Raw genomic sequence first — 12,565 nt, forward strand, 5'->3', positions numbered from 1 at the left:
TAGCATTTTGGTGTAGATACGTTCTTTTGATCGCCCGTTATTGCATTTTAATGCAATGTCGTGGCGACCAAAAAAACGTAAATCTGGCGTTTCAAATTTTTTTCTCATTACGCCATTTAGCGATCAGGTTAATGCTTTTCTTTTATTGATAGATCGGGCGATTCTGAACGCGGCGATACCAAATATGTGTAGGTTGGGTTTTTTTTTTATTGATTTATTTTGATTGGGGCGAAAGGGGGGTGATTTAAACTTTTATATTTTTTTTATTTTTTTCACATTTTTAAAAACTTTTTTTTTTTACTTTTGCCATGCTTCTATAGCCTCCATGGGAGGCTAGAAGCAGGCACAGCCCGATCGGCTCTGCTACATAACAGCGATCATCAGATCGCTGTTATGTAGGAGAATTGCAGGTGTGCTGTGAGCGCCGACCACAGGGTGGCGCTCACAGCCACCGGCGATCAGTAACCATAGAGGTCTCAAGGACCTCTATGGTTACAATGGAGGAGCATCGCCGACCCCCGATCATGTGACGGGGGTCGGCGATGCGCTCATATCCGGCCGCACGGCCGGATGCGGTAGTTAAATGCCGCTGTCTGCGTTTGACAGCGGCATTTAACTAGTTAATAGCGGCGGGTGATCGCAATTTCACCCGCCGCTATTGCGCGCACATGTCAGCTGTAAAAAACAGCTGACATGTCGCGACTTTGATGTGCGCTCACCGCCGGAGCGCACATCAAAGCGGGGGTCCCGACATGTGACGTACTATTCCGTCACATGTCGGGAAGGGGTTAAACTCACAAGGTTAGTAATGGGGGTGTCTTATAGATGCCTCTCCATTACTAAACTGTAGGCTTGATGTCAGCTGAAATTACAAAGCTGACATCAATCCCACAAATATTATCCCACTTGCCACTGCACCAGGGAAAGTGGGAAGAGCCAGGCAAAGCGCCAGAATTGGCATGTTTAAAAGATGCACAGTTGCGTGCTGCTATTTTTAGACTGGGGAGGGCCAATATCCATGAACCCTTCCCAGTCTGAGAATATTAGCTCCCAGCTTTCTGCTTTAGCTTGGATGGTTGTCAAAAATGGGGGGACCCCATGATATTTTTTTAATTATTTACTTAATTTTAAAAAACTGTGTGGGGAACCCTCTGTTTTTTATCACTAGCCAATACAAAGCCTGCGTCTGTTAGCTTTACTGCAGACAAATAGAGCGGATGGCACGTATTTTTTTTACAGTGTGCCTCGGCCAATCACAGCCATGCCAATACTTGTCATGGCTGTGATTGAGCCGGAAGTGCCCACACCAGCAAAGCTTGTTGATTGTCTGCACTGCAGCCTTTCAACAAACTTTGTTGGGGGCTGCCGAACCCGAACACTAACATGGTCTTCCTGAAGAAGTCCATGTTTGGGGTCCATGCGCAGACACTGGGCGTTCGATACGGATGCCGATTTTTACCGTTCGGATACGTCATCCCTAATGGATTAGTCCAAGTTCGGTAAGTACTTACTAACCTGGAAGTATGGATATGTCTAAGGTCATGAAGACGTTAAAAATAAATATATTCTAAAAATAATTTTATTTTTAAAATTATAAAAAATTGAAATCGCCGCATCTGCAGAAGTCTGATCTATAAAAAATGAAGCTTCTAAACGCGTACAGTAAATGCTGTAAAGAAAAAACTGAAACACAGAATTTCTGTTTTATTTATTGTTGTACTTCACCCCAAAAATGAAATTAAACTTTATCAATACATCATGCATCATGTACCCCATGCAAAAAAACAGCAAAGAACATGAATCGATGTTACCAGTCTCGAAGGAAAAATACAAATGTTCACACATATCAATAGTTATTTTACAAATTACAGATTTTTTTCTCTCCACTAAAATAATAATAAAAATAAAAAACAATACTAGTTTGGTATCTTCATAAACACACTGGCATGTCATCAAAATTGATAATTAACACTGTAAAAACAATTGAGGAATTGTGCTTATGTCTTTTATTCCATTTCCAGCAAGATATTGTATTCTATTGCAAAGCTATAATTTGTTTTCCAAAAAAACAAGCTCCTTATGAAAAAAAAATGACTCTTGGAAGAAAAAATGAAAGTACAGCCAAAAAAATGATTAAAGTTAATTAAAGGAATGTGATATCAGAAAATGACAGTTTGCTTGAATGATATTTTTTTCATTTATTTTTTAGAATTATTCAATGTGCAAAAAATGGAGCAATAAATAGGAAAACAGAAATATGTTCACCTATTTAGATACTATGGCTGATATATACAGTAACTAATATTATAAAATGCACATCATTTCTGTACTCTCTTCTTATTTACCCATGTTGGTTAATGGCTATGTACGGTACCTTTTTGTAATTTGATCTCAGCTATGAGAAAAGAAATCTCTTCTTGAATCCTTTCTTCAATACTTTTCTTTCCCATACCAAAATTTCTTAGTACTGTAAGGGAAAATCTTCGCAGATCCTTCCATCTGTTACCATTACTAAAAATGAGCCCTGAAACAAGACACATGAGCAAACAGAATATCCATAAACTATGACCCATGGGCAAATAGAATATCAATAAACTATTAACATCTCCATATATCAAATGTATAGAAGTAGCACATCCGCACAGCTGCGTAACTTCAGACCGCCATATCCAATTGCCAAACAATGCTGCAATGTTGAAATGGACCTTGTGTAGCAGACATAGTGGTGCAGTATCCAAAAAAGTTCAAGACGGCAAATGTCCACAGCAATAGAAAGAGAAAATGGAACGCACTCACCGATCTGAAAATTCCAATCCTTTCAAAGGCGCTTGTGTGCGCGAAACGGCCGTCGTCCGTCATCCTCCACACCCCTTCCTGCTAAGTTTGTCCATGTTTGAATAAAGGATTAAAATTTTCAGATCGGTGAGTGCGTTCCATTTTCTCTTTCTATTGCTGTGGACATCTCCATATATCATCTGGTACCTACAGTATAGTTTGCTAGTTGATAAAAAATATGGAAATGTATAGAATACTGGCACTTACCATATCCTTTCACAACTTGATCAATAGTAGGAAGCCTTCCACGACCACCAAATTCTTCTGCTTGGTCAATTAATGCTTCTTTGACAGTATTGTATCCACACAGGACAATCACTGGGTAATGTCCAAAATACAAAGTATATATTGAGCCATATTTCTTTCTAAACTGAAGAACAAAAAACACAATGGAAAATATTAAACTATATTCTGCACATAATGCTGTAAACCCTAGTATAAGGGTGTCTTTCATCGTCAACCCCATGTAGGTCCTTGCTCCAGTAGGATAATGGGTTGCTTATCACAGCCAGTGGTGTGCTGCTAATGGCAGGAGACCACAGGACCACTATGGGTCCTGTGAACAGAGGGAGCTCGGTGCCAGCAACGGCTCTGGGATCCCACCCCTTCACCCAGCATCGCACTTTCAACTACAGTATATCAGCAATCAAAAGCAATGAAGGAAGAGGAAAACGTTTGCATTCTCCTCCACCATTCTTTCTCAGCGTCAAATGTCTCAGTTCAGAAGGCGCAATGACGTCACTATCACACTCACTGCAACAAGATGTTTCTGCATTTCAGACCACATGCTGAGGAGACCAGAGCAGCGGTGGAACAAAAAGAGGAGAGTATTTATTTTCTTTTTTAATCATTGAGTACATTGTAGGGGTATGGATTGGGGATGTTTAGGGTGCATTATACTACTTGAAATGCAATGTTGTCCTATTATATTACATGGAAGGAAATATTCACCTGTTACACTACGTGAAAGGCCATGAGGGGTGCATTATACTATGTGAAAGGCAATGTGGGATGCATTATACTATGCGTATGGTTATGTGGGGTCCATTATACTATGTGGAAGGCAATGTGTGTGATGCATTACACTATGAAGAAGGCAATGTGGGGTGTATTATATTATATGGAAAGCAATGTAGTGTGCCTTATTTGATATGGACGACATTGTAGGGTGAATTATACTATGTGTGAGGCAATGTGGGGTGCATTATGTTATATGGAAGGCAATGTAGGGCCTTTATACTACATAGAGGGCTATATTAGGGCTTTTATAATATTTGAAGGGCTATGTAGGGTTCATTATAATATTTTGAGGGCTATGTGAGGCCCTTTATACTATATGAAAAGCTATGTGTGGGCCCATTGTACTATATGGAAAGCTATTGATAAATGTTTGTTCATTCACTTCAAAAACAGTTCTAAGCCTCTATATGTTTTCTGTTTGTCGTAAAACATTAAGGTTTACTGAAACTATGCCTGTGGTGGTTTGATCTAAATCCTTATGGCTTTAATTTTCTGGGGGTTTATGGCCCCTTGTCTGATGACTACATGATATCTCAGTTTCATCCAACCTTGAAAAGTGGACACTTGAAGGTGTGGGTGAAACTAGAGTTACTACATAGTGTTATTCACTATAAAAGACCAAAGAAACATGACTAAGACAGATGCCCAAACTGGGGTACCTATACATGAACAGTGTGCTGATACCTGCATAATTGGGGACGCCCATGCAGTGTAGGTAATCTCCCAGGGGTTCTCTGCCTTGGTGTTGCTTCTCTGATATTCCAGACGGATGATGTTTAAAAGCCTCTTTGTGATGATCTAACTATACTGTATGAAGTTAATCTTCATATATACGTAATCACTATATTTATTTAATCCTTATATGTACTTATTAACCTGTGTATGTTAACACATGTTAACACAAAAGTGTACGCACTCACATTATTCAATCATACTATTCCTTCAATTTTGTAGTTTGCAATAAAATTGCAATAAGTATTTGCCTTTTTGAAGCCGTATCTGAACCTTAGTGTTAAAAACATGTCAAATAAAATTGCCGAATTCTCCTGTAAATAATTATGCAAAGAGGGAACCATCATACCATTAAAAAATACAAGTGAATTTTCCTGGCCCCATCCAGTATGTGGGTTCCAAGGCCTAACAGGGTGCATATGACTATGCAGCAGGGCTCGCTTTCCTGCCAATGTATAAAACAAAGGAGTATGGAGCACAAAATGCATATTGTGAAGTGGATTTTCATGGGCCCATCCAGTATGTGGGTTCCAAGCCCTAATGGGGTGCATATGACTGACTATGCAGCAGGGCTGGCCTTGCGCCAATGTGTAAAACCAAGGAGTACGGGAGTACAAAATGCATATTGTGAAGTGGATTTTCATGGGCACATCCAGTATGTGGGTTCCAAGGCCTAATGGGGTGCATATGACTGACGATGCAGCAGGGCTGGCCTTGCCACCAATGTATAAAACAAAAGAGTATGGAGCACAAAATGCATATTGTGAAGTGGATTTTCATGGGCCCATCCAGTATGTGGGTTCCAAGCCCTAATGGGGTGCATATGACTGACTATGCAGCAGGGCTGGCCTTGCGCCAATGTGTAAAACCAAGGAGTACGGGAGTACAAAATGCATATTGTGAAGTGGATTTTCATGGGCACATCCAGTAAGTGGGTTCCAAGGCCTAATGGGGTGCATATGACTGACTATGCAGTAGGGTTGGCCTTCCTGCCAATGTATAAAACAAAGGAGTATGGAGCACAAAATGCATATTGTGAAGTGGATTTTCATGGGCCCATCCAGTATGTGGATTCCAAGGCCTAATGGGGTGCATATGACTATGCAGCAGGGCTGGCCTTCCTGCCCATGTATAAAACAAAGGAGTATGGAGCACAAAATGCATATTGTGAAGTGGATTTTCATGGGCCCATCCAGTATGTGGATTCCAAGGCCTAATGGGGTGCATATGACTGACTATGCAATAGGGCTGGCCTTCCTGCCAATGTATAAAACAAAGGAGTATGGAGCACAAAATGCATATTGTGAAGTGGATTTTCATTGGCCCATCCAGTATGTGGGTTTCAATGCCTAATGGGGTGAATATGACTGACTATGCAGCAGGGCTGGCCTTGCCGCCAATGTATAAAACAAAGGAGTATGGAGCACAAAATGCATATTGTGAAGTGGATTTTCCTGGGCTCATCCAGTATGTGGGTTCAAAGGCTTATTGGGGGTGCATATGAATTGGTAGCAGGGCAGGCCTTGAATTCAATGCAACACTTTTTCAGGAGTCACCCCTGGACATCTTATGAAAGGGGTATTGTGGTGCGTTTTAATTCTTGGCAGCCCATCCACTCACAGCATAGGCATAAACAGCTTAGGAGACCCACTGCTTCATAATGGCCCTTTAAGAAGATTAATGCCGCCTGATGCACCAGTAAAAATAGTCTCTGTGACTTTAGGAGTCCCTCCTTCATAAATGAAACAAGACGGGTCTGCTTATGTGTCACACACCACATGGCCAGCTAGGGGTGTTAAATGTTACCATAACATTTCCCAGTGAATGCATTTGTAGTGGTTGAAAGCAATGTTAAAGGTGAAAAACGCTTCAAAAACGCAGCGTCTGAACTAGCCCTAAGTGGGAGAGGAAACTTTCTTTCTGGGGTGAAATATTTGGCCTTACAGGCAAGTCATTAACCTGCAAAGGATGTACCTTGAGCCTTGATATATTTCCAAGCAAAACCCGTTTTGGTTTCGTTTTCATGTGTTTTTTGTGGCACCGGGAAAAATGGCAAGAATCTCGGAAAAAAATGATTAAGGCTGTGAACTAGGAGTCAAGAATTTGAGCAGTGTTTCCATCATTTTCAGACGTTTTTAGACCTTAAAAAGACCCCCGGGGTGGATCGCGGTAAAAATACTGGGGTCTTCCATAGACTTACATTGGGCTCGTTGTTCTGGCCAAGTACCCGAGTATTCCAATTTGCTCGACCCGAGCAATGAGCACCTGAGCATTTTAGTGCTTGCCCATCCATCACTATTACTGCTGAACTATGGAGTACACTGGTTTTGTTGGCCAGGTACTGCTTGACCATCTTTACCCCCTTTCTACCATTGGACGTACTATTCCATCCATGTGGGGTGGGCCCTACTTCTCAAGGACGGAATAGTACGTGCAGAGCGATCAGCCGAGCTCACGGGGGGAGCGCGGCCGCTCGCGGCCGGGTGTAAGTTGACTATTGCAGGTGACATCCGGCACTATGTGCCAGGAGTAGTCACGGACCGCCCCCGGCATATTAACCCCCAGCACACTGCAATCAAACATGATCGCAGTGTTCCGGCGGTATAGGGAAGCATCACGCAGGAAGGGGGCTCCCTGCGTGCTTCTCTGAGACTCTCGGAGCAACGCGATGTGATCACGTTGCTGCGAGGGTCTCTTACCTCCTCCTCCCTGCAGGCCCAGATCCAAAATGGCCACGGGGCTGCATCCGGGTCCTGCAGGGAGGTGGCTTACCAGCGCCTGCTCAGAGCAGGCGCCAAGAAGCCTCCCTGCTGTGCTGTGTGATCGCTGATCTGACACAGTGCACAGCGATCTGTCAATAAAATGTGATGCCCCCCGGAGCAAAGTAAAAAAGTAAAAAACTATTTTTTTACATGTGTGAAAAAAAAAACCCTAAATAAATAATAATAATAAAAATATTGTTATAATAAATACATTCCTTTATCTAAATAAAAAAACACAAAACAATAAAAGTACACATATTTAGTATCGCCGCTTCCGTAACGACCCAACCTATAAAACTGTCCAGCTAGTTAACCCCTTCAGTGAACACCATAAAAAACAAAACAAAACAAGGCAAAAAACAACGCTTTATTATCATACCACCGAACAAAAAGTGGAATAACAAGCGATGAAAAAGAGGGATATAAATAACCATGGTACCGCTGAAAACATCATCTTGTCCCGCAAAAAACGAGGTGCCAAACAGCATCATCAGCGAAAGAATAAAAAGCTATAGTCCACAGAATAAAGCGTTGCAAAATAATTATTTGTTTCTATAAAATAGTTTATATCGTATAAAAGCGCCAAAACATAAAAAAATAAATGAGGTATCGCTGTAATCGTACTTACCCAAAGAATAAAACTGCTGTATCCATTTTACCAAACGCGGAACGGTATAAACGCCCCCCCAAAAGAAATTCATGAATAGCTGGTTTTTGGTCATTCTGCCTCACAAAAATCGGAATAAAAAGCGATCAAAAAATTTCACGTGCCCTAAAATGTTACCAATAAAAACGTCAACTCGTCCCGCAAAAAACAAGACCTCACATGACTCTGTGGACCAAAATATGGAAAAATTATAGCTCTCAAAATGTGGTAACGCAAAAAATATTTTATGCAATAAAAAGAGTCTTTTAGTGTGTGACGACTGCCAGTCATAAAAATCCGATAAAAAACCCGCTATAAATAGTAAATCAAACTCCCCTTCATCACCCCCTTAGTTAGGGAAAAATAAAAACATTTTAAAAATGTATTTTTTTATTAGGGTTAGGGCTAAGGTTAGGGTTAGGGTTAGGGCTAGGGTTAGGGCTAGGGCTAGTGTTAGGACTAGGGCTAGGGTTAGGGATAGGGATAGGGTTAGGGTTGGGGTTAGGGCTAGGGTTAGGGTTGGGGCTAGAGTTAGGGCTACAGTTAGGGTTGGGGCTAAAGTTAGGGTTATGGTTGGGACTAAAGTTAGGGTTAGGGTTGGGGCTAAAGTTAGGGTTAGGGTTTGGATTACATTTATGGTTGGGAATAGGGTTGGGAAAAGGGTTAGGGGTGTGTCAGGGTTAGGGGTTTGGTTAGGGTTACCATTGAGATTAGGGTTAGGGGTGTGTTTGGATTAGGGTTTCAGTTATAATTGGGGGATTTCCACTGTTTAGGCACAACAGGGGCTCTCCATGGCGTCCGATCTCAATTCCAGCCAATTCCGCTTTGAAAAAGTAAAACAGTGCTCCTTCCCTTCCGAGCTCTCCTGTGCACCCAAACAGGGGTTTACCCCAACATATGGGGTATCAGCGTACTCAGGACACATTGGACAACTTTTGTGGTCCAATTTCTCCTGTTACCCTTGGGAAAATACAAAACTGGGGGCTAAAAAATAATTTTTGTGGAAAAAAAAGATTTTTTATTTTCACGGCTCTGCGTTACCGCCTCAACGCATTAACCTAACTATCGCTGTGTGGCCTAATAAAAAAATTAAAAAAAATAAATAAATAATAAAAAAAACATAATCAGGTTCCTCGCATCATGTTCTCATACACTTTATGCAGTCAATAGCCTCTGTGTCTGTACTGCTACATACTTAGGCTGTTAACTGGTTCATGCAGCTTTACATGAACACCCGAGCCTTACACTATGGCTGGTCCAAATAACTAAAGGAATTGTTACCATCCTCCTCTCGTGTCTCCCCTCTTCCTCATAGTTTGTAATCTTGCGAGCAGGGCCCTCATTCCTCCTGGTATCTGTTTTGAACTGTGATTTCTGTTATGCTGTAATGTCTATTGTCTGTACAAGTCCCCTCTATAAGTTGTAAAGCACTGCGGAATATGTTGGCGCTATATAAATAAAATTATTATTATTATTATTATTATTATTATAAACTGTAGTGAAACACTTGGGGGTTCAAAGTTCTCACAACACATCTAGATAAGTTCCTTGGAGGGTCTAGTTTCCAATATGGGATCACTTGGGGGGTTTCTAGTGTTTAGTTACATGAGGGTCTCTGCAAATGCAACATGACGCCTGCAGACCAATCCATCTAAGTCTGCATTCCAAATGGCGCTCCTTCCCTTCCGAGCTCTGCCATGCACCCAAACGGTGGTTCCCCCCACATTTTGGGTATCAGCGTACTCAGGACAAGTTAGACAACAACTTTAGGGGTCCAATTTCTTTTCTTACCCTTGGGAAAATACAAAACTGGGGGCTAAAAAATATTTTTTGTGGAAAAAAAAGATTTTTTATTTTCACGCCTCTGCGTTATAAACTGTAGTGAAACACTTGTGGGCTCCAAGCTCTCACAACACATCTAGATGAGTTCCTTAGGGGGTCTACTTTCCAAAATAGTGTCACTTGTGGGTGGTTTCAATGTTTAGGCACATCAGTTGCTCTCCAAACGCAACATGGCATCCCATCTCAATTCCAGTCAATTTTGCATTGAAAAGTCAAATGGAGCTCCTTCCCTTCCGAGCTCTGCCATGTGCCCAAACAGTGGTTTACCCCCACATATTGGGTATCAGCGTACTCAGGACAAATTATACAACAAATTTGAGGTCCAATTTCTTCTCTTCCCCTTGGGAAAATAAAAAATTGGGGGCAAAAAGATCATTTTTGTGAAAAAATATGATTTTTTATTTTTACGGCTCTGCATTATAAACTTCTGTGAATCACTTAATGGGTCAAAGTGCTCACCACACATCTTGATAAGTTCCTTAGGGGGTCTACTTTCCAAAATGGTGTCACTTGTGGGGGGTTTCAATGTTTAGGCACATCAGTGGCTCTCCAAACGCAACATGGCATCCCATCTCAATTCCTGTCAATTTTGCATTGAAAAGTCAAATGGCGCTCCTTCCTTTCCGAGCTCTCTCTTGCGCTGAAACAGTTGTTTACCCTCACATATGAGGCATCAGCGTACTCATGACAAATTGTACAACAACTTTTGGGGTCCATTTTCTCCTGTTACCCTTATTTTTTGTGAAAAAAAAGTTAAATGTTCATTTTTATTTAAACATTCCAAAAATTCCTGTGAAACACCTGAAGGGTTAATAAACCTTGAATGTGGTTTTGAGCACCTTGACAGGGTGCAGTTTTTAGAATGGTGTCACACTTGGTTATTTTCTATCATATAGACCCCTAAAAATGACTTCAAATGAGATGTGGTCCCTAAAAAAAATGGTATTGTAAAAATGAGAAAAAGCTGGTCAACTTTTAACCCTTATAACTCCCTAACAAAAAAAAAATTTTGGTTCCACAATTGTGCAATTGTGTGTAAAGTAGACATGTGGGAAATGTTACTTATTAAGTATTTTGTGTGACATATCTCTGTGATTTAATTGCAAAAAAAATTCAAAGTTGGAAAATTGCAAAATTGTCAAAATTTTCACCAAATTTCCATTTTTTTCACAAATAAACGCAAGTTATATCAAATAAATTTTACCACTATCATGAAGTACAATATGTCGTGAGAAAAAAATGTCAGAATCACCGGGATCCGTTGAAGCGTTCCAGAGTTATAACCTCATAAATGGACAGTGGTCAGAATTGTAAAAATTGGCCCGGTTATTAACGTGCAAACCACCTTTTGGGGTAAAGGGGTTAAAAACTTTTCCTGTCAAAAATATCTTATCATCAGTACCTGGACACTGGGAGGGAGTCATTAAACTTTTTTTTCGTTCAAAGTCCAGAGGTAGGGACAGGACAAGGATTTGGAAGTGCCTGATGATGGTGCCTCAGAATGTGCAAGAACAGATGCAGGGCAGGAGTCATCTGGTCCAATGTCATGGACAGGGAGCTGGCAAGCACCTAGTACAGGGGAAAAGCCAGTGGTGTCACCCCCTGGCACTTATTGTGGTTCTAGGTGTTCAGTCCACCGAGTTGGATGCTTAGATGATATGTGTCTAAACATGCTAGTGGTGGTTAGGCTCTTAGTAGTCTGGCCACCTCTGATATTGGCATGGCACTGGTTGCAAGTGACCATTTTTTTAATCTCAGAACTCTCTTTAAAAATGGCCCGAACTGGGAAACACCTAACTGTTTGATGGAGAAATTCATAAATTTTGGTGCTCTGCTCTGCGGAGCAGTCGGCCACTTTCTCCCTCTGGTCACCACACTATTTCTTCCTGCCTGTTTTGCTGCTGCTGATCCCTACCCCTCAGCGTTGCTGGCTTCACTCTGCATTCCAGCTTCCTGAGTTGGGTCTGTGACTTTGTCATTCATCACCTTGTCTTCCGCCGCCGCACCCTGGTCCTTCTGACTTGGTAATTTTACAACAGCATGACTTATCGACAATTGTGTCTCATTATCATTTATCTCATTAGACAAAATTTGCTGTTCCTCACTGTCATCTTCTTGTGACTGTGGCTCCTGTAAGTTTTGTGCATCACTAAACAGCATGTCCTCCTGTCCCTCTATTTGCTATCCAACCGACCACCTGTCAGCAGAGGTCTGGCTTCAGAAGTGATATTCTATGTCTCCCTGCAAAGTCGGACAGGAAACGGAGTGTTGCTTGTGCTCCAGTAACAGACTCAGTGGCACCTGCCCTACTTCCTCACCGTCTGCATGCACTGTTATCAGTACTGCCACTTCCCAGACCCTTACCACACACCTTACGCATTTTCTAATTGCTAGGACTCTGGAAACCAAGTTTCCTTCATTAATAGAAAATCAATTTTTGGAATAAAATTATAATTTGGTCAGCAGGCAAAGCATTTTTTTACATTTCAAACCACCGTAATTTCTTACAAAGCAGGTTAAATTGTATGGATGACAATAGTCATGTTTTGGACAACAAAATCTGGTCACTTGTAGCAGGCCAAGCTTTTTTTTTAAATTTGAAACCTATGTAATAACATAATATCACACAAAGCAGGTTGAACTGTATGATTGACAATAGTCAATTTTTAGATTACAAAATGTTATCACCTGTAGTAGGCTAAGCTATTTTTTTATTTAAAACTAGCTG

General features: G+C 41.2%; 1 protein-coding gene across 1 annotated transcript in view; it reads right to left on the reverse strand.

Annotated features, from left to right (window-relative positions):
• LOC143805881 (cytochrome P450 2G1-like) overlaps positions 1-12,565 on the reverse strand; it is a 135,630-nt gene that overhangs the window by 43,918 nt on the left and 79,147 nt on the right. Inside the window, exons 2-3 of the mRNA XM_077285621.1 lie at positions 3,043-3,205; positions 2,375-2,524 (exon numbers count right to left, since the gene is read on the reverse strand). Coding sequence (XP_077141736.1) covers positions 2,375-2,524; positions 3,043-3,205 — 313 coding nt within the window. The remainder of the gene's footprint in view (positions 1-2,374; positions 2,525-3,042; positions 3,206-12,565) is intronic.

The sequence above is a fragment of the Ranitomeya variabilis genome, chromosome 2, assembly GCF_051348905.1.
Source record: "Ranitomeya variabilis isolate aRanVar5 chromosome 2, aRanVar5.hap1, whole genome shotgun sequence".
Taxonomy (NCBI): domain Eukaryota; kingdom Metazoa; phylum Chordata; class Amphibia; order Anura; family Dendrobatidae; genus Ranitomeya; species Ranitomeya variabilis.